The sequence below is a fragment of the Epinephelus moara genome, chromosome 22 (assembly GCF_006386435.1).
Source record: "Epinephelus moara isolate mb chromosome 22, YSFRI_EMoa_1.0, whole genome shotgun sequence".
Taxonomy (NCBI): domain Eukaryota; kingdom Metazoa; phylum Chordata; class Actinopteri; order Perciformes; family Serranidae; genus Epinephelus; species Epinephelus moara.
Genome location: NC_065527.1, coordinates 27,225,153 through 27,252,427, shown reverse-complemented (window position 1 = coordinate 27,252,427; position 27,275 = coordinate 27,225,153). Strand labels below are relative to the sequence as shown.

Sequence of the window (27,275 nt, the reverse complement as noted above, 5' to 3'; positions counted from 1 at the left end):
GCGTCCATGTTTTCACAGACATGGATGTAAATTGTAAGAGAAATTTGCCCTGTGCGTGGAGGCATAGAACCACGGCGTGGTAATTCTAGTGTTGTTGTTTTTTTTAAAAAGCACTTAAGTTATCAAAAACACGTTTTAAAATCTGTCTGCCTCCTTTTACTGTGAGAGCTGAAGTGATTACAAATCATGTTTGATTTGTCCCTTTACATTTGTGGTTAGCGCTGTCACCTCACAGCAAGAGCCTTCCAGGTTTGAAACCACAGGCCAGCTAGGGCCTTTCTGTGTGGAGTTTGTATGTTCTCCTTGTGTCAGCTTGGGTTTGCTCCAGCTTCCTCCCACAGTGCACAGACAAAGACTTGCAGCCCTATGTGTTCCACCCTGATCCTTAACACCAAAGCACATGAAGTAGTTGAAATGAGCTCATCCCTTACAAACTGTAATGTAATACATATATGCCTATGATTATAACCTGGCAGCCTAATATGATATGATTCTAAGATGGGCCATTCTGCATAGAAAACTTTGGTACTAAACACTTTGATGCTGATACTTTGTACTTTTACTGCAGTAAAAGTTTGAATGCAGACTGTAAGAAATGTAGGCTAATCCTACACTGTGGTATTTTTCCTCCCTAAAATACATGTTCTCAGTACTTCTTTCATCAATATATTTGGCAGATTTGCACTTTTTTTTAGACTACCCTACAGTTTTTCATCTCCTGTCCAGTGAAAACTATGCATAGTGACTTTGAAAGTTTCAGATAAACTTAATGAAATGTTCCTTTAAAGCTTGAAAACATGCATCGCTTTAAAGCAGAAAGTAGCAGTTGTAAAATATATTTCCATGATCATTTATTGGCCATACAGTCCCCCTAATGACAGCTGGACACGCCCTCCACCCCGCAGGTTCAGTCTCAAAGGTCAATGTCAATTGAGCTGACTCTGTTGAGTTCCAGGCTTACTTATCAAAGCAAGATGAAGACGTTATTTGTGTTGCTCCTCTTCTGTCACATTGCATCTGCAGGTAAGACCCCTTGTTATTGCTATTGCTGTAAAAGTTGTTTGATTTTGGTCATTGTATCAATAGCGTGACACTGGGGACCTTAGTTTCACTTTCACATTGTCCCACTGATCTTACAATAATACCATTATGTGTATTGTTATTTTCTGTAAACATGACAGAACATTACAAAACTAACCATATATGCCTTAGTTATATGTATGCTATTAATAAATGGCCATTGTTGTGTATGTTGTGGTTATTTTGGGAAACGGTCATTACATGTACAAGTTGCTAATGCAAACAGATGTCGAAATGCGTTCTCCATCAAATAGTGTTCCCCGCCCCTTCATCTTTCTGCTGTTGTTTTTGACACATGTATAGCTGCAGATACATTCTATTTGTTGCATACACGACATGCCAAACCCACCAACACTACAGTTATCAAAACCCTACTTCAACAGGAAGTTGTAATGAACAAATATGAGGCCAAATACACCAAAAATAATCCACTTTATAATTTATTATCCCTGAAGACATGACTCACCTTATAGAAAACTAGATGCTAACTTAGCATTTTCTTCAGGGCTTCCACTTCCAGACCAAGGACAGAAGGTGCTGATTGTGACTGACATAGTGGGTGAATCATAGCTAGGGGGCAGGTCACCTCCGGTTGCAGCCATACCTACTTGTTTTTGGGTGCGCGGTAATTCAAGTCACTGAGGTCACAGGAAATGATCCTGTTGCAAAAAAGTTGCTAAGTTTGCTGCTGCAAGGGATTTCAATTAAAGCTTTTTAGTTTCATCAATCTAAAGTTATTGCATTTGTACAGGGCAACCTTCAACAAATATATTTTTCAAGTGATGAAGCTGCAAAACTGGCTGCATAGAAAGACTGCTCATTAGAGAACAGCAGTGATTTATTTAAACACTTTAAACGACCTATGTCAATGTTTTCCTTTCCTCTAATATATAGCAATACACTAAGCAATGTAATAACGCAATAATATAGTTTAGTTCTTCTGTTAAATGGTTGATACTTAATGAAAAGTAATGACCACTTTATTAGGTACACCTGTAAAATGTAATACAATACAATGCAACGACTCAGTCATAAATCCTACCTTTACAAGTTCAGTTTTAATTGACCATAAATCCTACCTTTACAAGTTCAGTTTTAATTGACACTGTTAAAGAGGTTTTAATTTAACTATGGCTATGTTTAGGCCTAGTCCTGGGGCTTGCAGTGACATTGAACTGGAAGCATTATATTGAGGCAGGTTTCTTATGTTTTGCTTTTCATTTCATTTTATTTCATTTATAATGTAAGGAATGCAAATATCAGCAACCTCATTAGGTCTGACCAGTAAGGTTGCTAGCATTTTTCTTTTTTTTTGGTTATTTTTTAACATAGTTTTTTGTTTTAAAAAATACAGAAATGTAAAAATTCAGTTCAAAATCAGATTTTCAGCATAAACTTTGCAGCATAACTGTTGTGTTTTTCAAGGTCTTCTGCAAACATTGAGCAGCTTTTGAGTTTTCTCATATCTTTCTGATAAGGGGCCTAATGTCCTATCCTAAATGTGATGAAAAATGTCTTTCTGCACCAGAAAACAGAACCTTTAAACTAATCTCCTTATAGGATGGCCATGGTGAAAAACTGAATTGAAAAAGTGACACCCTGTTTTGTTTTTTCAGTTGAACACTCCCTAAAGTTTTTCTTCACTGGATCTTATGGCATCCCAAACTTCCCAGAGTTTGTGGGTGTTGTGATGGTTAATCACACTGAGGTGATTTACTGTGACAGCAACATCAAGAGAGCAGAACCCAAACAGGACTGGATGAAGAAAATAATAGACGATGATCCAAAACACTTGGACTTTTACACTGATGAGTGTCGTGTTGGTCAATGGTTCTTCAGTTCAACCATTGAAAGTCTGATGCAGCGTTTAAAACAAACTGGAGGTGAATTTATTTTTCACTTTTTGCTGCTACATTTTTTTTATCTTCTTAAAAACAGTCAAGTAGATTAATTATTAGCTTAGCTCCAACAGTAACTAGGATCAAACACCAAAAAAGAAGATATGTCATCACAAAATATGATTTGATCATCAGAACATCTTTATGTAATGAAGAATCAACGTATAGTTGTTTTAGTAGCTGTTTACGGCAATTACAGGCATTTGTCTGTCTCTCGATCAGGTGTTCACACTTTGCAGAACATGTTTGGCTGTGAGTGGAATGATGACACTGAAGAGGTTAAAGGCTTCAATCAGTTTGGTTATGATGGAGAAGACTTCATGTCTTTGGACCTGAGGAGAGAAACATGGATACCTGAAACACAATTTTCCCCTTTTGAGTTGGACTTTAATGAAGACTTGATGGAAATATACCAACAGACTCTTAACACCAAACAAGAGTGGGACAGTGACAAAGCTAAAATAAAAAACATCATGCATCTCCTCACTCAGCGTTGTCCTCAGTGGCTGAGGAAGTATTTAAGCTTTGGGAAGAGCTCTCTGCTGAGAAAAGGTAAAATCACATGACCTGATGTGGACAAATTGGTAAAACAATGTTCATATGCCTGTCCTGTTTTAAATGTATAGTTACATTACAATGAATGTGAAGCAACGTTTAGAGAACCACTGTACATATATATATATATTTCTCTCTTTACACTCCTTTCATTCTCTCCTCCCCCCAGAGCTACCCTCAGTGTCTCTCCTCCAGAAGTCTCCCTCCTCTCCACTCAGCTGCCATGCTACAGGTTTCTACCCAAACAGCGCCATGATGTTCTGGAGGAAAGATGGAGTGAAGATCCGTGAGTTTGTGTTTGAGTTTGTGTTTGAGGTGAAGAATGAGTATACGAAGCTCGGAGAGATCCTCCCCAACCATGATGGATCCTTCCAGATGAGAGTTGACTTGTATTTTCCATCAGTCACACCTGTAGATTGGAACAGGTTCGACTGTGTGTTTCATCTCTCTGGTGTGAAGGATGACATCGTCACCAGACTGAGCAAAGCAGTGATCAGGACCAATGGAGGTAAGACTGTGTCAGAGTTTTTTTTTTGAAAGTTGAATGATGTTGATGATTGAGGTTCACATAGAAGAGTAAAAATGTTCAATCACTATTCACATATTGTGTGAAAAAAGTGAATTAAGAATGGTCCAGAGATATTAGAGGATCATATTCCTCATCTCTTAATGAAAAAAGGAAAAGACCAGTACAGCTCTGCCGGAGTAAAAGGCAAAAAGGTGGAGGATAAAGAGTGTGTGCTACACAGTGACACGGTGAAGTACCTGCAAAATACAATGCAGCTCATGCAGCCAAATAAAACCCCACCTTGGTATGGGAGCCAGGTTGGCCCTACTTAGCTAAGGCCTCATGAGACCTCACTAGGCAACGAGTTATACTGACTCTAAGACAAGCCACAGCTTTTGATGTCAAGATTTAGGTTTGTTCTAGGGTATATATATATATATATATGAGCCTGATTTGTAAAAGATTTAGTCTAAACTCCAGCATTTGACTTGGCTTTTATGTGTCTCTAACAAATAAAAGCCTTTTGAATCTGATCCTGCTCGCACCAAGTGTTATTAAATAATTTTTTGACTCCAGTGGTTCTGACAAAAGTGGTTTGTATAGTGCTAACATGTCAACTTCAACTTTATTTTCCCAAAGGGCTAATGTGTCTTGTTCCAAACTAGGGATGTTGTTTATAACCTGTAAGTTGCAGGGTCACCTCCTGAAACATACTTTATTGTAAGTGTGACTATTTGACTTCTATGTGTGTGACTGAGTTGTTTTTTTATCACAAGAGGATCTCATGTCTTCCTTACCGATGACCCTGATAAAGGCTGCAAGCAGAAATGCCTTGGTCTTGCAAAAAAGTTGTCCTGTGTACTACAAGTGTTGCTGGAGTTTTGACCTCTTTAGAGTTCTTTCCTTCCCTAATGCACATTGGAAGGTGAAGTTGTGCCGGAAGTGCCATGTCATAACTCCGACATCCCATTATTTTGACATCCCATTATTCCGAAAATTACCCATTGTTCCAAAATCTCAATGTTTCGACATCCCATTGGTCCGACCATATTAAACCCATTGTTCCGAAGTCCTGTCGTTCTGAAATCTCAATGTTGCAATGCAAAAAGTTGAAAAAGCAAGCAGCAAGGGAAAGCAGCAAGTGACCGTGTTGTCGTGTTGTTTACTGTTGCCATGACGACAACGGTCGCACTGTTTTGAGGAAGTAGAAACGATGATGAAAGTTATCATCTTAACCCAAACCATGATCTTTTCCTAACCTTAACCAAGTATTTCTTGTGCCTAAACCTAACCAGACCTTAACCATGAAACAGTTATTTTGTAACAATGAAAAATGAGATTTCGGAACAACGGGACTTCGTAACAATGGGTTTAATATGGTCGGACCAATGGGATGTCGAAACATTGAGATTTCGGAACAATGGGATGTCGAAATAATGGGATGTCGGAATTATGAGCGGACCCCGTGCCAGGAACCCCCCCCATGCTTCAACAGTGTCTTCCTGAGACTGTAAACGCAACAATGATAATGTGACAATCTGTTGTTTTTTTTTAATTTACTTTTTTTGGGGGTTGAGAAAACTGGTATCATTAATCAAAAAGCCTAACGAGAGTTTACTAATATTAATAATATGCCTATTGTCTTTTTCTTAGCCCAAAGTCATACAAACTCTTTGTTGTACTCAGGAATTTAACAACCAATCATACAAGAAAGGATGCAAATATGTAACTCAAAAATTGAAACCCTGTTTGTCCTCCAGTTGAACACTCCCTCAAGTTTTTTTCCACTGAATCTCATGGAGTCCCAAACTTCCCAGAGTTCGTGGGTGTCGTGATGGTTGATGACACTGAGGTGATTTACTGCGACAGTAACCTTGAGAAAGCAGAACCCAAACAGGACTGGATAAAAAAAATAATAGACAATGATCCAAAACACCTGGACTGGTACACTGATGAGTGTCGTGCTGGTCGACGCTTCCTCAGTTCAACCATTGAGAGTCTGATGCAGCGCTTCCAACAAACTGGAGGTGAATTTATGTTTCACTTTTTTACTGCTACAACACGTTTTTTTATTTAATCCTGGTTTGCTATGTAGCAAATAGATGTATCTAATATGCACAAACATGCACTGACACACACAAAAAAACACGTCTCCAGCACCCACACACTTATATACCCTCTTGTGACCCTGTGTCCTCATTTGAGGACACTGGGTTTGCTGCACCTTTTACTTCATTTTGCTTAACTTAGACCTGTTGTACTTGTTAAGGCTCATTGACACTACCTGTATGTAGTAAAATAGATATGTCCATTTCAAACGTAAACATCACTGCCCCCATACCTCCATGCATCCTCTATGATGGCATAGATACAACCAATAGATGGCACTAGAGGGCGGAGCCAAAAGTTTGACACAACAACAAATGAGGCAGAAACAGACAGAATGCTCCATCCATCTTCGTATCTTTATTTAACATTGTGCATAAATGAGCCCTTAGTGGACATTTTTTATATCATCTAGTGGTAGCAAAAGCACAGTAAACAAGTCCATGTATAAACAAGATGGCAGCCATCTCTGCCAAGTCAGTCTACAGCCGATACGGACGCAAAACTGGACAAGGTACATAACCTCATTAAATTTTGTGGTTGACACTTGTTTATTGATGCTTAATAACATTTGTAGTTACAAAGGCATACAAATTTGATTAATTTTAGCAACAGTAACAAGTTATTAGGAAGTACTTGTTTGAGAAATTTGGGGCATTATTATCATCTCGTTTGAGGACACAGGGACTAGAAAGGTGTCCATGGAGGAGGTTTCCAAAGCTACCTGTTTGACTTTGGATCACACAAACTGTTTTAAAGTAGAATGGTTTTTATTATTAGCTTAGCTCCAACAGTAACTTGTAACAAACACCACCAAAGAAGATATATCATCACAAAATATGATTTGATCATCAGAACATCTTTATGTAATGAAGAATCAACATATAGTTGTTTTAGTGGCTGTTTACGGCAATTACTGGTATTTGTCTGTCTCTCTATCAGGTATCCACACTTTGCAGAACATGTTTGGCTGTGAGTGGAATGATGACACTGAAGAGGTTAAAGGCTTCAATCAGTTTGGTTATGACGGAGAAGACTTCATGTCTTTGGACCTGAGGAGAGAAACATGGATACCTGAACAACAAGTTTATATCTTTAAAAAAGGATACGGTGAAAACTTGGTGAAAACACTCCGACAGGTTGCTAACATCAAAAAGGAGTGGGACAATGACAAAGCTAGAATGACAAACATCAAGTATCACCTCACCCAGCGTTGTCCTCAGTGGCTGAAGAAGTATTTGGATTATGGCAAGAGCCCTCGGCTGAGAACAGGTAAAATCACATGACCTGATGTAGATTAACAGGAACAGCAATTTCATGCTCTGTGTCAAATGTACAGTTATATTACATTGAATCCTTTTACTCTGCAGAGCTTCCCTCAGTGTCTCTCCCTCTCTTTACTCTGCAGACCGTCCCTCAGTGTCTCTCCTCCAGAAGTCTCCCTCCTCTCCAGTCAGCTGCCACGCTACAGGTTTCTACCCAAACAGAGCCATGATGTTCTGGAGGAAAGACGGAGAGGAGATTCATGAGAACGTGGACCATGGAGAGATCCTCCCCAACCACGATGGATCCTTCCAGATGAGCAGTGACCTGAACATTTCATCAGTCCCACCTGAAGACTGGGGAAAGTATGAGTGTGTGTTTCAGCTCTCTGGTGTGAAGGAGGACATCGTCACCAAATTGGACAAAGCAGTGATCAGGACCAACTGGGGTAAGAGAGGAATCAGAAGTCCTTGTGGTTGAGTCTTATTTGTTCATCTGTTACTTGGCAGGATATCTAAAAAACTGCACATCAGGTTTCTATTTTTTTGGTGAACAGTAAGACATATAACAAGAAAGAACTCATTAGAAATTAGGCATTAAGAGACATCACTGAGATGATAGAAAATAGAGATGCAACAAAGGTCCCCATGTAGACTCAAAATGGGCATGTTGTGGTCTGCACTTAACCCCTTAGCTGCAGTTGAACCTCCTTAGACAAAGTTTCCGATGTGTTCTATTTGTCTAGAGTATGACTAATAGTGAAATTTTCCAAGATATGGTTTATTTACCCATCCATAAGGCTTAAAACATTACACAACTGCAGCCACATTTAGAGGCCAGGTGCTGACATACAACATAAGTTTCAACAATATGAATGAACCCAAAGTCTGAATGCTCTGCTTTGGTTTCAGTTTCTTCTTCAGGGTTCCCCACTGGTCTTGTTATTGGAGTTGTGGTAGGACTGCTGCTGCTGCTGTCACTCTTCATCATTGGACTTTTCATCTGGAGAAGGAACAGTAATGGTGAAGAATAGAGATGTTTTTACTCCATGAATGAATTTAGAATAAACATCTGTGATAGTGTAATCCTGCATATTTTGTGTGGTAGTTCTGGCCCCGCCCCTTTGTGATGGTCCGACAAGCTGTTAGAGTAAGCATGGAGCCCACACTGTAACTAACTGCACTCCCTGAAGAAATATTATCATATTTCGGAAAAATTAAATAGTGATTCCAGAAAGAAGCAGACAGAGGGGTTTACAAAATGTGTTTGAAGGATATATCGAGGATGTCAAACTGACTCAGCAGTAAACACCGGCTAAAAAGACAAAGACAGTCAGAAGCTAAAGCTGAACTATAGGCTACAGATCACGGTGTAAAAGTTAACCACATCACTGCTGATCGCCACAGAAGACAATGAATATAAAGGGAAACTGTGTCTATATTGAGCCAGCTGAGTGTCATCACAGTGTGTGCAGATGGACGGTGTTTGTCTTCGCCCCCATGCCGCTGCAAGCNTCAGAAGCTAAAGCTGAACTATAGGCTACAGATCACGGTGTAAAAGTGAACCACCACATCACTGCTGATCGCCACAGAAGACAATGAATATAAAGGGAAACTGTCTATATTGAGCCAGCTGAGTGTCATCGCAGTGTGTGCAGATGGACGGTGTTTGTCTTCGCCCCCATGCCGCTGCAAGCACCGGGACCTCCGCTGCCAGACGGGCAGCAATCTCTGGGGAAGTCAAACATTAATCTGCGCACAATGCGATGACACACAGCTGGTTGAATATCAGCAAAGGTTTCATGCCTCCTTTCACTGGTTCCTGTACAGCAGGGTCGGTCTTTGTTTCAGTGCTCAGTCATTAAAAAGCAAAAGCAGCATGTGTATACATTCAGTAGGCTATATCTTCAGTAGCTAGCTAGCTAACCCTACACTTGTCAGGGTTTGGTTTTGGTTTTGGAACAGGGAAAAAAGGTTTATCTTTTTCCAACCTCTCCAGGTAACAAGTATCATTAATACACGACGTGCCCCAGGCACAACATTTAGCTCCAAATTCACATAACCACCCTGAAAATGAAGGAAATCTGACAGGACTGCATTAGAGTCAATGGAGCACAGCTGTGTTGTTGTCGGACCCTGGTACCGATGTTACGTTATGATTGGCCAGTCTGCGGCCGGGGGGCAGGACTTGGCAAAGGGTCGAATCATAAGTAAAGGGTAGTCACAAAGAGCCTATTTATCTATTTCTTGTTGTATAAATTCAAAAATGTGAATCATTTACTAACTTTGTTTTCTCTCATCTGTATTTCAGGGTTTCAGCCTGCTAACAGTAAGTATTCTACCGTGAAATGTTTCAAACTGATTTTCTTTTTTCCCTTGTTGACAAGCAACTATTATCCAGTTTACTATATAAACAAAAGTCCTGCATAATGTGGACACCAATATGAGAATCATTTCACTTTCACTATTTATTTGCTTCTTATCTTCACAGGGGACAGTGAAGATTAGAAGAGGATGCTGAACTCCCTGAGTGAGGAGTAGCCGAATCGACACCAATTTTACCTATTTCACAGAGAACTGAGTGAACTTTTGTCTAACCTGCCAGTTCACAAGACCTTTGGGTCAAAAATCAGGTTAGCAGAGAACATTAAGGATGTCAAGTGGAATGTTGAGTGCCAACTGGTGATGAGCCAGTTTAACACATTACTAATTTACCAGTTCACGAGAATGCCAGAGAGTTCTGGGGAGTGTTCCCACTCGAGAATTGGTAGCTTCTTCCCTGGCCATCTTAACTACCAGGTGAAACTTTACTTTTAGAGTAAGAGTAATTAAGAAATGTTAGGATACATGTAGAGTCCCCCATCAATATAGAAATGATGTTGAATGGCTTCATATATTTTCTCTGTACTTCCCAACAATCTCTCAGCTGTTGAACTGTGTATAAATTGTATTTCATCTGTGGTCTCTGGTGTTTCCACATATTTATCCATCTTGCCAAGTTATGGTCATTCATTAGTTGTTTGCTGCTGTATTCACTGCATTTATTCTTCATTGCATTTTTTCATTCATTTGTATGTTTATTGGTTAAAAGTTGTGTGTTTTACTAGCCTTTCATTTCTAAAACTAGAATTACTGCCTCACAGTTGTATACCTCCACAAATCAGTCAAGTTGCACTTACAGTTTTGATCCGTGTCTGTGAAAACATGGATGCTTCACACACATCAGTTAAGTATGTGACCCCTTCTGTTCCTAACTTATGAGGTTGAATAATGGCTGGAAAAGTGTTTTTTGCAGAACATTATGATGTCAAAGTGGAGTTGACTTTTGACGTTTTGGATATAAAATGTCACTTCATCATTTTATCCTTTTATATATTTGACTGAAATTTTGTCAGAATTAGCAGATGAATTCTTAAGTTATGGCCCAAAACATGTTTTGTTAGGTCACAGTGACCTTTGACCACCAAATTCTTATAAGTTTGTTAATGAGTTCAAGTGGACATTTGTGCCAAATTTGAAGAAATTCTTACGTGGTTTGTGTGCATGAAGTCACACGTTTACAAACTCCAGGCTAAGACTGAAGAAATTAACTGCATGTCATTTTCCTTTTTTGAATTTAATGTTAAATTAAATTCTGTTACTCGATATAAATACTGTTTATTTCTGATAGCTGAAGTTGAGTGCAATAACCTAAACTTTCATACCAAATAATGTGTACGATGCATTTTAAGGGGATAGTACGTATGTTTTTTAAAATAGGGTTGTATGAAGTACCTATCCATAGTCAGTGTATTATCTGCAGTAGATGGCAGTCGGCACGCCCCCAGTTTAGAGATGCAGGCAGGAGTCCTGACACAAAAGCTAAGCAATGTACTGCTGTGGACAAGGGGCAGTAGCAAAACATATTTTAGCCGCCTAAAAAATCAATATCAGGGTAAATGTACACTATATTTGAAATACTTTCACCACTCTACCTTTCCATCAGAGAGCCCTTTGAGGTGGGGAGCTGATGCTGTAATTTATGCTCTCTTCAAAGCCACCAGAATCCATTGACAAAAACAGTAATTTTACCTCAGAACACAGGAGTTCCTGGTCTAACACTGCCTTGGTCAGTTAGTTTGTGTTATTGTGTGACTGTTGAAGGCAGACTGTTATGCTTTAAAGGGTTAGTTTGGACTCAGCAAAGTGACACAATAACAGACAAACTAACCGATCGAGGCAGCAGTGGGCCAGTATCTCCCATAGTGTGTGTGTGAGTTTGTACTTAGTTACATTCCACCGCTATTAACATAAACACATACATTAAATGATGTTTCCAAATCTTATTTAAAACAAAAATTAAAATTAAAAAGAAATAATCATGATAGCAGTTGTATTCTGTTTCTATCCAACACTAATTGCTGACAACTGCTAATATTTGTTATAAGTAATTAATTGCATTAATTAATTTTTTAATTTTTAATTAATGTGAAAAGTGTAAAACAAAAAAACGTAATTAAGGGTAAAGAAGGTGTCAGAGTGCATAAAGTAAGTGATACTGCACCAAAAAGAAAACACATGCTTAATTCATGCATAACAATGCCATCATAATGATTTCATGAAGGAATTAGGATGTATGATGAACCCCTTAACATATGTTCAAGTCACTTTGACTAAATGTGATTTATAGTTCATTGAATAATAAATATTTAGTTTACTTCATGCATCATAATTTATAAGCCACCAAGTTAGTTGGAAGCCAGGAAGTGAAGTGCCCTTCACTTCCTGTTTGATGCTATCTGTCTGCATCCTGCACATCTTTCTGTCTCCTCCACACTTCAGATATTGACATAAGCAAAACTGTTTGTCATAAAATGCTAATTCCAACATAACACACGCTGTTGATGATAAACATGAGTTTCAGTACTTCTGAAGAAAAGCTTAATGCAGGCTATATTACAAATTGTAGGCAGTCCTCAGTCGCCGTAACTGTATGGAATGAACCAACTAGCCTGCAAAGAGAGGGGGGTCTCTGAGTATAATATTTTAGAGGAAGAAATACAGTTTTAAAAAGTAAAAAAAGAAAATAAAATATGATACAAAAAATATATTTTGTTTAAATATAAAATGCAAAAAAATAGTATAATGATGTTTTTTTGTTTTTTTTTTACACGACATTAAAATGTCATGAAAAATGTGCCTACACCACAAAATAGACTTGGATTGCTATCTAGCCATGGTATCTCTCCATCTTGCACTCTTAACAGTGTGGGCTTGTGGCTTACTTGAATTTGAGTTTTTTACCTCCTGCACCTGAACATGCGCCTCACTTATTCAAGTCAAGATCAGCTCTACCAAGAACATGATGAAAAGTTTATTTTTGTTGCTCCTCTTCTGTCATGTTGCATCTCCAAGTAAGACCACAATTTATTTCAAAGTGTTGCTATAACAGCAGATTAAATTAGTACATAATTTGTTTTAACACATAGGCCTACCATAAGGGCATGTAGCTCTCTATGTCTGCAAAAATTAGTTTTGGTTGGATTTCAGCTTTTAGATTTCTTGTTTTAAGCAGAATGTCTGTTCTCAATTGTTTATTTATGCTGCTGATCCTGTAGCAAAACAAATCAAGAGTTGGTCAGGGAGTTTGAAAATTTTCAGCTTTTTAATTTTTCACCCAATTAAATTTAATATACAGATTTCCAAGAAAATTTTACATGACACAGTAACACAGTTCACAGTATGTTCTCTCTCTGCTGCAGCTCAGAAATAGTGAATAGAAACTGGAAATCAAAATGTGGATAAATTCCAAGCCGCTGCAATCACACCAGAACTTTTAAATTAGGCTAATTTTTTTGATGGTGAAACTGATGCTTATTTTATGCACTCTGGCACCTTCTTTACCCTTAATTACTTTTTGTTTTTTTTGTTTTTTTTTTTACTTTTCACATTAATTATGAATTGTGACATTAAAAATATTAGCAGTTGTCAGCAGTTAGTGTTGAGTAGAAACAGAATACAACTTTCTTTTTAATTTTAATTTTTGTTTTAAATAAGATTTGGAAACATTGTTAATGTATGTATTTACATTAATAGCGGTGGAATGTGACTAAGTACATTTATTGAAGTATGAGCATGAATGGACTAAAAGATTATTAAATCCAGGGCTTTTTATAATTATTTGGACTACTCTTATTTTTGAATAGTATACAGTATATAGCTTTATATTTAGATCTGGAACTGTTTATAAAATATTCAGGGCTAAAGCCTCGGATGCCCAGGTCTAATGACACCACTGCTGTCAGATCAATCTAATGAAGCAAATAGTACAACATTCCCCTCTCAAATGTAGACGTCTAAAGTGGCACAAGAAGAAATTACTTAAGTAAAGTACTTATTGTACTTATGTAAATGTACTTGATGACATTCCACCACTAAAATGCAGTTCAATAAATGAAGTGAGCAGGGGAGTTATGCAATACCAAAATGTGTCTTGCTAATTACAGTAAATATGGATGGAAATTATACTGGCAAAGAAACGCAAACAAAAATCCAGCTTAAATTAACACAGTGCAATTGCAAGAAAATGTATTATATTTAGGGTGCTTTTTCTTTTATTAGTTTAGTTGTTTTGGGCCTCCAATTCATTTTCAGTTCTTCACTTTCTATGACATGAAGCGCCTTCTGCTGTTGTTGGTAGTGACCCATTTTAAAACCGTCTGCTGTGCTCAGGTAATTTACAACCAATCACACAAAAAGAATAACCATATAACAGAAAACCTGTTCCTTCTTCAGTGACTCACTCCCTGCTATTGTATTGTTGTACATTAGAATGCCCCCTGGTCTGTGTTGCTTTGGCTGACTTGAGCCTAAGCGGCCTTCACATGATAACGCGCTTCGCTCACCGCCAGGTGCGGCGCAGCGGCGCGGTCAAAGTTCAAATAATTTCAACTCTGAGCGCAGCGCTCGGGCGGAAAATCCGAGCGGTGCGCGACGCCAAGGGTAGCGGTGCCGCTTTGTCAGGCGTTGCCGCCCTCTCCATAGACAAACAATGGGACAGCCAGCGCAAAGCGGTTTTACAGCTGATCATGTGTAGAGGCCTTTACTGACTGTGGGGTGGGCAGGGAGCAAAGCTGGCTGGGTCAAGGTGGCAAAGGAAGATGGGGATGTTGTGCTCATATAACTTGTCACACAGCTATTTGACTATAGGTGGAGGTCTGTGATGTACACAAGGTCCCAGGGAATGATTACTGTGGTCAGGGGCAATTGGAATTGATGAATGTCAAGAAGTTGATGAAGCAGAGTATGACTGTTGCTCAACCCTCTTCCCAGTATTTATATTTGGAGGAACTGTATAGCACTCTGGTCAACCTAGGTTGTTTTAAACATGCTATATAAATAAATTTGACTTGACTTGACAGTTTTTTTTTCCAGATTCAAGTTGTTCTTTAAGATAGCGTGGGAGTCTAAAGGTTGAGTAATAGCAGGAATAGCTTCTGAGGGCAAGCTAGAGAATGACATCTGGTATTCTGACAGATATCTTGGCTGTCTGTATGGTTTTGCTCTGTCCATTGAATTGTTTTGCTCCAGCTCAAAGGACCATTAAGAATATTTAGTTGACTGAATACTGATTTGTGCCTTACGATAGTTTGTTTCCAGGACAACTCAATCGCTAGTCAGTTAGGACAAAGCAGCTTCCTGTTTGCTTCTGTCCTTCTGTCACTCAGCACTGACTACCAGGCTGAATGTGGATGGAAACCAGTCACACAAGATTAATGAACACGTAACAGAAAATGTTTTCTTTTTTTTCACAGTGACTCACTCCCTGCAACTGTTCTACACTGGATCGGTGAGAGTCCCAAACTTCCCAGAGTTTGTTGCTGTTGTTATGGTTGATGAAGTTGAGGTGATTTACTGTGACAGCAACATCCCAGGAGCAGAACCCAAACAGGACTGGATGAAAAAACTACTGAAAGATGATGTAAAACACATGGACTGGTACAATGATGAGTGTCGTCATAGTCACAGCTTCTTCAATACCACCATTGAGAGTTTGATGCAGCAATTTAACCAAACTGGAGGTATATTTACATTTCACTTTTACCCACTGAAACATTTTTACCCTAGCTTGTCATGCAGCAAATTAATGTGACATGTAAGAATAAATCGCATACAAAATTAAAAAGTTGGTTATGTATGTATTTCAAATCACTGTTTTAGTCTCTGTTTCAGTTGTTAGTTGACTGCAGTCTCTGTCTCTGTTGCTCAGGGGTCCACACTTTCCAGCGGATGTTTGGCTGTGAATTTGATTATGAGACTAGAAAGGTTTATGGTTTTAATCAGTATGGTTATGATGGAGAAGACTTCATAGCACTTGACCTGAAGACAGATACATGGCTCGCTCCTAAACCACAAGCTGTCCCCACCAAACACAAGTGGGACAATGACAAAACAGGATTTGCGGCCATTAAAACCTATCTCACCCAACATTGTCCTGACCAGCTGAAGAAGTATGTGCAGTATGGGAGGAGCTCTCTGCTGAGAAAAGGTAGAATCACATGACCCGATGTTGTTTTATGACACAGTGTGTCCTGATGTAATTTAGCATTGTAGCGAATATGAAGTAAGATACAGAGACCCACTGTATATCTGTGTCTCTGCAGACCTTCCCACAGTGTCTCTCCTCCAGAAGTCTCCCTCCTCTCCAGTCAGCTGCCACGCTACAGGTTTCTACCCAGACAGAGCCATGATGTTCTGGAGGAAAGATGGAGAGGAGATTCATGAGGACGTGGACTACGAAGAGATCCTCCCCAACCAGGATGGATCCTTCCAGATGAGTGTTGACCTGAACCTTTCATCAGTCCCACCTGAAGACTGGGAAAAGTACGACTGTGTGTTTCAGCTCTCTGGTGTGAAGGAGGACATCGTCACCAAACTGGATGAAGCAGTGATCAGGACCAACTGGGGTAAGGCTTCAATCAGAAGTGATGACGATAGGAAATGCATGTTTAGTTTACTTCACCTCTAATGCTGTGCATGCATTCTGTTTTTGCTGAGTTGATGCAACTTTATGCCCCTTGTTTCAATATAGCATCTTCAGTTTAGGTTTCTCTTTTGAAGATCCTCAGTCATCTACACAGCTGGCCACCATATGATCGCCCCCCAGGTAACCACAGTGAGGGAGCTGCTTCATTTTGAGCAGCAAACCCCTTTAGCGTATTTAACTGTTAACCCTAGCCCGAACTGTTAGCACCACCAGCTGTGTTGACACTGCTAAAAGCACTAACAGAGCTAACAGTAGTTATCAATGCTAAAGGGGGTTTTGGGTGTACTCACCATGGCAGCCTTCGGGGTGACCAGGTGAATGGGCCAGATGTTTCCATAGCAACACTGTTGGGCCAGGAGGGCGTTACAAGCAGTTATCACAAGATGAGTAGCGCCACTAGGCTAACATTAGCTTCCACCAGATCATCAGTGGTGCGCAGTGCAGTAAACTGAGGAGTAGAAAAATTCACCTTTTGACCAACATACATACCTGGTCAAAAATATTCTTGGCAGTTAACCAATTAACAAATTAACTGTTAATCAGTTCAGATCTTTGGTTTTCTATCCCCCAAAAGGGGCATGACCTTGATGTTTTGTGAAGTACCCATATGTGCTGGTCTGGTCAATTGGCATATGCAGCTAGTTAGTGGTGGTAATGTCTAATAAGCAAGTAAAGTCAGCAAGCCCTGGCAGCTGATCTGCTAATACCTGGAAAGTGTCTGTTTCATGATGTACTGTATGTCTGTATCGTCAATAGGTCTACACAATTTAAACTATTTAAATACAGCCATGGAAATAGGGTAAAATATTATGAAAACACTCTGAAAAGTTTTGAAAATTAATTGGTAAAATGTGTGGGAACCCTTCTCATCACTTGGTAGATAATGTGGTCTGTAATTGGTCGTGACATCATTAACACAGACACTTATCGGCTTTTTAACATAAAAATCAAAACATAGTCTGTCCCTGGCCCGGTCAAAAAAGACACTTGTGTGCCAAACCACACCTGGTCGCCTGCTCCATTAAGAGCCAGACTGCAATGCTTTTTGAGTTCAAACAATGCAAGTGAATCTAAAGTGTAAATGTTCTGTTGTTGCAGGAGAGTCTCATGTTGGTCCTATAATTATCAGAGCTGTTGGAGTACTGCTTCTGCTGGCACTTGTCTACGCTGGATGCTTTATCTGTAAAAGGAAACATAATGGTGAGGAACAAAAATTTTACTTCACTCTTTAAATACCTGTGATAGTTTTAAATAAATGTTTTTATTAAGTAATCAGTACAGTAGCCCCTGATGGTCAAAACAAGACATGTCAGAAAACACAACATTACCGAAAACACAAGGACATTGCTTTATGTTGTGATTTGTGGAGTGTTTTGTTTTTTTGAAATGTGGCTGTGTTTTGTGACATGTTTTGCTTATCAAAATTTTGTTGTGTTTTTTTAAATGTTGTCATTTTGTTAAATGTTGTTGTTGTTTAGTGAAATTTCATTTTGTTTTCTGATATATAATGCTTTGTTTTCTGAAATGTAATTTTGACCCTCAGGGCCACCATAGCTCAGGGTTTAATTTAAATCCTTTAAAAAAAATTGAAATATTGACAATAATTTTCTCTCATCTGGATTTCAGGGTACCAACCTACTAACATTCAAATGGACCAAAGCTGACTTTGAAAGGTGTCCATCCACATAGGACTGACAGGACTACTGGTTCTGCTCAGGGGAGAAAAAAATATCAATAATTTCATTTGTATTATTTTGTGAGACGAGGGTAAAAAGGGTTAACACAAAAATGTTCTATGCCTTTTAGCCATGTTCAGGTTATGGCTAAGGGACGTGACAAAGTGTCAGTATTTGGCGCCCTAGGGATGAGAAAGGGCTGCATCATCAGGGCAAAGTTTTTATTTGTCCAGTACTTAGGTTTATGACAAAATATATGCACAGCAAAGTGTGCTAAATAGCTGTAATTGTGTTTTTGTGTTTAGTGATAATTTGCATGCTAACAAGCGAGACTAAGATGGCAAACATGGTTAACATTAGCCCCTTTTCCACCGCAGGATCTTTTCTCATTTACGCGGGATTTTGAAAAACCTCTGCTTGTTTCCACATAAATTACCCAGGTAAAAAACTTTCCCTCAACCCCAAACTTTCCCTGAAAAAAGTACCTAGTAGCGGGGTAGGACTTTTCAGATTAGAATTCTTGAGGGGCGGGGCGATGTGCTAAGGAACGCTGATTGGTAGAACACACACTGCAAACTTTATTTCATTTCTACAAGCTCCACTTCGTTTCTGTTTTGATGAAGGATGGATCCCGAAACCCGGTACTAAATTAGCATCAGGGCTAAATTATCAAAGACCGTAGTATTGATAAGCGCTAACGGTATCGGTTCTCCTCTGCTCTCTGTGCCGGCGGTGAACTCCTCCACACACACATATCCACACATACACCGACACGACACGGTAACCAGTGAACAGCTGAGCGGCCCCGGTGGAAACGAAGTGAAGATAACTCGAAAATGACTCGAGTTGACGACAGCTACACTTGTTACTGTAAGTGACATTAACCCTTAGCAAGTAAGAAGCCAATACATGAGTACAGCAAGCATGAACATGTAAACATGCAGACAGCGATATTCAATATGCTCTGTCCACACTCCACAGTCTCTCGTCCACCGACACTAACGTTATGTCTTACACAAGGACAGCACGATAGTTCAGCTGATAGTGAATTGTTACTAATAAGCTCAAATGACAGCTGTCTGTATGTAGACTAACTTAGTTTGACACTTATCTTAAAAGACTTTTAAACTTAGCTGCTGGCTGAGACAAACAGCCCCACCTCTCTACCAGCATGTAACCAGCCAAGCCGGCGGAGCCAAATACAGGGCACACAAATCATCTACGTCATCACGCTAATTTGAATACATTTTCCAGAACTTTGAGGTGCGGTGGAAACGCAAACCACGCAGATTACCAGGAATCATTTTAACCAGGTAAATAAATTCCTGGTTATAAAAGTTCCTGGAAATGTTGGTGGAAAAGGGGCTATTATATTGTTCTTGTTTTATATAGAGCCATAAATCCAAGCATAATAGACATTTGCCATACAGAATGTGAGTTCAATTTTGATTTTGAATTTTTTTTCCCTCAAATTATGACCACTTCATGTGCTTCACATTTAGGAGGACTATAGGAGCTCTCACACAGTTTAAGGTTTTAAAAAACTGTGTTTTTCAGGAACTTTGCAGAAACCACAGCCGTTTCCAATTCAGTGTCTGAGACAACATATCTCCGAAGGTTGTGCTCCATGCAGAATCTCCTGACACTCATTATGGAACACTGCATGGCCCCTTCATGCTGTAAAATGTCACTGATTTCTGCGTGTGTCTTGCCACTCTCAAAAAGTTCACAGATCAGGTCTGCATAAGGCTGGAGTGCGGCCATAACTAGGCTACAAGTAGTTGAGAATGGAGCGCTCCTCTGTGAAGTTGAAAAGATCTTTCACAGATCTCCCTGCATTCCCCGAATTTGTCCAAATATCACAATAACAAACCAAAGAAATTAAAAACTTCATTTTCACGTTCTTCTGTTTTAATAAAACAAAACAACAACTACAAAACATGTGATTTCTGTTGTTTTGTTTTACCATTTTTCTGATCTGGTTTTGAAACAGAAAAAATAAAGAACAAAGGGTACACGGATTCATTTGGCCATGTCTACTTAAAAATCTGAAATTCCTCCATACAGAGAGAAACTGGTTACCAAAGTAGAAGACACTGCCAGAACATTTTCTGATCTTCAGCTGTTCATTTTTTTCCACCTGTTCAAGCAGGTTTGTTCTCGTGATGAGGAATCTAAGTTGGCAGCTGAAGTTGGCAGTGACAGATACATTGTGTTGAAAGTGCATCATTACTTAGAGATGGAAGTTTTGCAAGACATTAATGCCAGACTTGCCTGAGACGTTCATTTCTTGCTGAACTTAATATATGAAAGTGTTTCCTCTTACAGTCTACGAGGAAGTAACATGTAAATCAAAACTTGAAGCAGGTCAAGCAGGTTTTATTGTTTGTTTTTTTTACAAGGAAAGCTGTGAGACTGAGATGAAGTTTTAAAAAACGCACACCAGTACAAGAAATTAAACAGCTTTTGTTTGTGTGTAGTTGAGTGTAGCTACAGTTATTATCCACCTTTGTCTGTGCAGCTGTCACAGTGCACAAGAGGAAATTTGCTGACATACAAATGACCCAGATCTTTATAATCTAATCTACTGTTCTGGGATCATCAAGAGAATATTTGAAGAAATCAGTTTCTAAGTACTTATGAACTTATAATGATAATATACTCACCAGATACTTGTTTCAGCCAAGTATTCCGCTCAACCCAACAATAAACTCATCAAAATCAGTGACAACAAATTTGTATTCACTGATTTTGATGAGTTTATTGTTGGGTTGATAACGTACTTTTTTTGAGTACCAGTCTCTTACACTTGTGATCAGTCATGATGTGAAGATTTCTCTGTAAATAGTTTTCTAATAAGTAATAAATGTATGAACTTCTGATCGACCCATATCAATTTCAGGCTTAAAATAACAACTTCTGGTTAGGTCCCACTCACTTCCAGTTTGAGGTGAGTTCTCCTGTTAACAGGTACTGTGTGTCAAATATAGATATGATAAGGAAGGATTTATTTTTAATAACTAAAACACAGCCACAAATCTTTGATCCACATCATTCATAACTAGACTTTGAAAAGTATTTATTTTGTTTGGAGGCTACAGCACAACAAAGTAGGAAATAACAACAATAAAAACGATTAAAACAGACAAAAAAAACCCAATTTATTTAACTACATAGCTTACTTGCTTATTTATGGTAGAAGCACAAATATCAAGGAAGATGACCAATTCAACATCGTCTGCAAGTTAACAAAATCGGGCAGGCAAAACGCTCTGCATCTGAAACACTCTTGTTGTGGTATGACACAGTGGCGGCTGCTGGTCTTTCAAACAGGGGAAGCTCACTTTAAGTTTACATCATAAAATTTGTCATATTGTAGCGAGGCAGTAACTTATTAAAGGAACATTTCATTGAAGCCGTTTTTTAACCACACTCATGCCACAGAACCACAGCAAAACACACCTCAAAGATTTTCAGATGGGTTTAAACACCTGAACTGTGTCTACACCACCAGAACTGATTTTCTCTCAAAATAAGCTTCCCTGAAAGGAGCAGCACCTTAACACTGGCCCAGGTAACAAACAGTGCTATACAGCAACATTCTCTGAACATTCTCAAATATTACTGAAACACACATTTATTGTACATGAATTCTGCCCTCCGCTCCTTTTGCAGAAAATGGTCTGTGACCCTGTCATACCAACTGCACACACACAACACAACTACAGCTTTGTGATTCAACGAACAAACGAACTAACGACTCTAAACAGGGTAAAACTCAATAACGCAACGTTTATGTCTTTATTTACAGTGTGTGTTGTGTGTGTACTGCTGAAAATGAGCTATATCGGACGTGTCCCCTCCAATATTGGACACAGGTGCATGTGTCCCACCCAAAAATTATACCGCGGAGGAGAAAAATATTTTATTTTAAAATCTCTAACTCACTTGCTTTTATTTTGAAAGCGGAACACAGCGTCAGTTAAACTTTTGTCATCCATTCCAAATCTGAGAATCATCAGACTTGTTAATGATTTTGGGTGTTAAATAAATTATAACATTTAATAATATTAAGAAAATTCATTCAGTCTTCATAAACAAAATGAATCATTGCCATACATAGACATGTATTTTGCTTCCTCATGTGTAAGGCTTCATTATACCTGAAGCAAACTTTCCTTGGAGAGTTTTCATTTATGTATGACAAGCTTGCTTTGTAGCTTTTCTCATGACAATTATCAGTTAACTAGAGGACTCCCTTTGCCTCCCTTTTGCTGTGCACTTCTTAGTTTTAATTATGTGGCCAAATCTGTTATTCTTTGTCAGACCTACAGAGGACACTCCAGGTATCAAAGCTCTGACCTGTCAGCTGAAAGAGATTGACTCTGTGTTAACTCTTATTAATCTGCTCTGTCACATTATTAAATAACACAAAAAAACAACTTGATCGTTTCACTCTTTATTTATTCACTTCTGCCGCCACACTTTCCTATGAAAGACAGTTTTAAGAAGGGATTTTAAAAGGTGCTAATGATGTAGCATGTCTGATCTCAATAGGCAGAGTGTTCCACAGTTTGGGGGTCTGACAACAGAGGCCCGGTCACCATTGGTCATGAGCTGAGGTCATGGAACAACCAGCAGACCTGCATCCACTGACCTAAGAGAACGTCCAGGCACGTAGGGGGTCAATAAATCCTTAATGTAATTTTTATCACATTATTATGTGGTATCAGGTGGAAATGTTCTCATACTTAATTATGTCCTTCTAGTTTACACTGACCACCATATTATGTAATTTATTCCCCTTTGTTCTGTGCCGATCACAAGTGCAACTGCAAAACGTTTAAAGTCAGAGTCACATGTTGATCCTCATTTAATACTAGCTCTGACACAATGTACTGACAGAGTGATCTTCATGGGAGTAAAACAAGTTTACCAACTTCTGTATCATCTATCCATTTGTCATCAGAACAGAGACACTCCCACCTCCCTACACAAGGAAAAAACACAGAAAACTAAACAACTTAATCAGCTCAGTCCTTTACCCCTACTTCTTTATAAAAACAAGATGAAAACGTTACTGTTGTTGCTTCTCTTCTGTCACACTGTATCTCCAGGTAAGATCACATTTTTCATCTTTGATTCACTTTCCACACAGCTCTGTATTTTGCTCCTGGGCAGCTCCAGGACACACCTGCAGATTAGCTTCACTCTAACTACTTTTTTTTTTTCAGAATCACACTGAATACATCATATCCACGATGAGTGTGATGATTATGATGATGTGTGTATATTTATACTGAATGTATAAACCTTGTTTGTCCTACAGTGAAACACTTGCTGGAGTTTTTCATCACTGTGTCTTCTGGAGTTCCAAACTTCCCAGAGTTTGTTGCTGCTGGAGTGGTTGATGGCATTCTGATAGGTTACTGTGACAGCAACAACAAGATAGAAACAAACCAGGACTGGATGAAAAAAATATTTGGAAACTTTCCTCAGCACGGGGAGCTGTACTTTCAACAATGTACTGAGGTTCAGCCTTACATCCTTAAAGCCACGATTAACAATTTCAAGCAGCGCTTTAACCAAACTGGAGGTAGGCTTCATTATTCTTGTTTGTTGATTTTTATGCCTTAAAATACTCCTGCTTATGTGGCTGAATTACTTCACCCGTATTCTTTAGCCTGCTCTCTTTGATTGAATACGCTAAATTTGCTGTCTGTTCCTTGCACCCGCCTGAAGACGTGGTGATTGAGCCTTTGAGGCCAAAACACTTACATTTGGAATGCTCTACTTGCATCCTATGTACATTGTGAAATTGCCCATAAAAAGGATTTTGTGATCTTCGTCTGTGAAAAGCACTATATAAATAAATTGTACCTACATACAACATACAACATACAACATATTCTTATATGAACATGTAAATGTGCACACATTGCAGGTATCTGCAAGGTATTTAGAGCTGGGACTGTATCTGAGACTGCAGGCGTCAAACAGATGTCACTGTTGATAACAGACTTTAATGTGCACAGAATGCAAGAGGACATACTCACTTTGTTTACTGCCACTGGCAGTCAGGGATTCATAGAGCAATGGCTACCATTGTGACTTTTAAACTGTGAAATAGAAGTTGAGTTTCATCAGTCATATAAAAAAAACTGCTATTATTGTCTGCTCTTGAATCATTAGAGCACCACAAAATTGGGAGGATCATACAATATATTTAAACCATCTTTCCTCTGAATATATCATCTGTTCATCATGGTTAATTACAGTCTTTGTCTCTCAGGTATTCACATTTTACAGAGTATGAGTGGCTGTGAGTGGGACGATGAGACTGGAGAGGTTAATGGTTTTAATCAGGTTGGTTATGATGGAGAAGACTTCCTATCATTTGACCTGAAGACACTGACATGGATTGCTCCTAAACCACAGGCTCTCATCATCAAACGGAAATGGGATGTTAATAAAGCTGACCTTAAAAACCTTAAGCATTTACTCACTCAGATTTTACCTGAGTGGCTGAAGATGTATGTGACCTTTGGCAAGAGCTCCCTGCAGAGAACAGGTAGGATCACATGACCCGATGTTGTTTCATGGACACAAGTTTATACAGTCTACTCAGACTGAACTGTAATTGTATTATCACTCCAATCAGTCTGTCTGTCAGTCTTTCTTTTTGGCCGTTTTCTGTGGCAGTAACATTTGTATAGCCCTCACCAATCAGTAGAGACTGATTTTTGCATGCTCTGCGACTTTCCAACAAAGCTAAGACCGCCCCCTTTTCCCTCTCTTACTCCCTTTCCCTCCATTGTCTCTATCTCTCTCTCTGCAGAGCTTCCCTCAGTGTCTCTCCTCCAGAAGTCTCCCTCCTCTCCAGTCAGCTGCCACGCTACAGGTTTCTACCCTGACAGAGCCATGATGTTCTGGAGGAAAGATGGAGAGGAGATTCATGAGGACGTGGACCACGGAGAGATCCTCCACAACCATGATGGATCCTTCCAGATGAGCAGTGACCTGAACCTTTCATCAGTCCCACCTGAAGACTGGAGGAGGTACGACTGTGTGTTTCATCTCTCTGGTGTGAAGGACGACATCGTCAGCAAACTGGACAAAGCAGTGATCAGGACCAACTGGGGTAAGACTGGAAACAGATGTGATGGAAATGGAAAAACACACCTGTTTATTTTGTTTGTTTGTTTGTTTTTTGTTTTGTTTGTCCACTATAGATTAATCATAAAGATGTTATACCCAGAAGTATTTGATACCAATTCTAATCATCTCCATCTAGTGGTTGAGACAAAGTGTGAATGTTCTGTTGTGGTTCTAGTTCCTCCCTCACAGTTTCCTGCTGATGCCGTTATTGGAGTTGTTGTAGGACTGCTGCTGCTGATACTCTGCATCACTGGACTCTTCATCTGGAAGAGAAACAACCATGGTGAGTGAAGACATTTTCACTCTATTTGATTCAATATGTTGGTTTAACTCCAGGATAATACGTCAAAAACCATTAACTGCTCAAAATACCATGTGCATATGCAGACACAAAAAATAGTATAATTCATTAGTTTTACTGCCAACAGTACACATTAGAGATGACAAGTCAACATATGACAATTGTTTATTTGTTTCCTCACAAATAAAGCTCTTTCTTTTCTTTTCTTTAACATATAATACTGTAATCTCTCATCTGTATTTCAGGGTTCAGACCTGCAAACAGTACGTTTTCCTTTTATTTGTTTTATCAATGAAAATTGTATGTATCTGCTAATATGTGCTTGTGAACATTAGTGATCAACCATTAATGTCCAGTTTGTTTGTCTATTTTATTTAATTAGACATTTGTGTTAAACTGTCATAATTAGCATATGAGTTATTGAGTTATGGCCAAAAACATGTTTTGTGAGGTCACAGTGACCTTGACCTTTGACCACCAAATTCTAATCAGCTCATTGCCAAGTGGACGTTTGTGTCAAATTTGAAGAATTTCCCAAAGGTATTCTTGAGATTTTGTATACACAAGAATGAGAGGGACAAAAGGTCACAGTGACCTTTGACCACCAAATTATAATCAATTCATCCTTTAGTCTGAGTAGATATTTGTGCAAAATCTAAAGAAATTCTCTAAAGGCTACACTTAAGTACAGTCCAGAAACTGATATATGACTAAAATATATTTATCTATTTTATTATATTTTATTTCATTTATTTATTTTTGCTTTTTCCATACTGAATGTCAAAAATGCCTCAAATACCTTTCAGTTATTGAACTTTACCATTTATAAATTTGTCTTGACAGGCTCCCAGTGAGGATTAGAAGATAACTCCACTGAAGTTACTGTGGCTGTGAAGTTTCTGCAGACTCATTTGGAACACTTTTTGGTCTTCAACCTTATTTGGTTTATATTATTAAACATTAGCCAGTCATCTGTCTTTGTTGGTGAACAGTACGAAGTTCAGCCCTTTGGCTGTCACATCATGAACCTCTGTTTGACGTTTCCATTCTTGAAACGCTCTTAAATTTCTTAGTGCTTGTATATAAATCAAAGAATGACTTAGACCCTTAGACCCAACATATCAATGAGCTGGACAAACAAATCCTCCGCACACTGACATAGACTTTACTATACTTTATTTGAGGGAACAACGCGTTTCGCGTCATCAGGTTCACCTCTGATCTGAGGTGAACCTGATGACGCTGAACGCGAAACGCGTTGTTCCCTCAAATAAAGTATAGTAAAACGGAAACGGAAAGGTCGGTTAGCTCCTATATTAAGAAGTGGTTGGGTGCTCCTAGGTGCCTAGTGTTGCATTGTATGGAAAAGGGATACTTCAGCTGCCAGTATTTAAATGTACCATGGTCAGGACAGAGCTCTTGTTATCTGGGAGTAAGGGCGTGGTAGTTAGGAGTGTGGTTCCAAATCCAACCAAGGGGAGGAAGTGAAACTCAAGGTCGGTAGTTCAGGAGGCAGAGGCAGCTCTTAGGCATGCAGAGATTGTAGGTAATGTTCAGTTTGGCCGGGGAGGCCTGGGGCTTGGCTCAGGCAAACCGGTATGGAATAAAGCAGGTCTCAAAGATAAAAGAAAGCTGGTTGTGGAACAGATACGTAGACAGGAGGAGATAGTAAGGGGTGCAAAGGTAGTGGCCCAGGCTAAACAGGG

The 27,275-nt window shown here is 39.0% G+C and overlaps 2 protein-coding genes across 2 annotated transcripts in view; both read left to right on the top strand.

The window, feature by feature from the left end:
• The first annotated feature begins 130 nt into the window (after positions 1-130).
• LOC126384250 (uncharacterized) lies at positions 131-9,932 on the top strand. Its single transcript, XM_050035210.1, has 13 exons — positions 131-1,035; positions 2,697-2,963; positions 3,201-3,530; positions 3,703-3,809; positions 3,855-4,051; positions 5,619-5,686; positions 5,796-6,068; positions 7,090-7,232; positions 7,287-7,419; positions 7,556-7,858; positions 8,334-8,432; positions 9,721-9,738; positions 9,901-9,932. The coding sequence occupies exons 1-13, from the start codon at positions 924-926 to the stop codon at positions 9,915-9,917; spliced, it is 2,067 nt and encodes a 688-aa protein (XP_049891167.1). The 5' UTR covers positions 131-923; the 3' UTR covers positions 9,918-9,932.
• Positions 9,933-12,719: 2,787 nt separating this feature from the next.
• Positions 12,720-27,275, top strand: part of LOC126384249 (uncharacterized) — an 83,619-nt gene continuing 69,063 nt past the window's right edge. Inside the window, exons 1-11 of the mRNA XM_050035209.1 lie at positions 12,720-12,802; positions 15,203-15,469; positions 15,658-15,936; positions 16,052-16,354; positions 17,533-17,634; positions 18,061-18,093; positions 20,439-20,449; positions 23,080-23,237; positions 23,438-23,706; positions 24,403-24,681; positions 24,949-25,251. Of these exons, the coding sequence (XP_049891166.1) occupies positions 12,751-12,802; positions 15,203-15,469; positions 15,658-15,936; positions 16,052-16,354; positions 17,533-17,634; positions 18,061-18,093; positions 20,439-20,449; positions 23,080-23,237; positions 23,438-23,706; positions 24,403-24,681; positions 24,949-25,251 (2,056 nt within the window). The 5' untranslated portion in view covers positions 12,720-12,750. The remainder of the gene's footprint in view (positions 12,803-15,202; positions 15,470-15,657; positions 15,937-16,051; positions 16,355-17,532; positions 17,635-18,060; positions 18,094-20,438; positions 20,450-23,079; positions 23,238-23,437; positions 23,707-24,402; positions 24,682-24,948; positions 25,252-27,275) is intronic.

Coding starts and splice junctions, on each gene's coding strand:
- LOC126384250 (XM_050035210.1), top strand. CDS start 924: ATGTCAATTGAGCTGACTCTGTTGAGTTCCAGGCTTACTTATCAAAGC. Junction 1,036..2,696: donor ATCTGCAGGTAAGACCCCTT/GTTATTGCTATT, acceptor TTGTTTTTTCAG/TTGAACACTCCCTAAAGTTT. Junction 3,531..3,702: donor GAGCTCTCTGCTGAGAAAAG/GTAAAATCACAT, acceptor TCCTCCCCCCAG/AGCTACCCTCAGTGTCTCTC.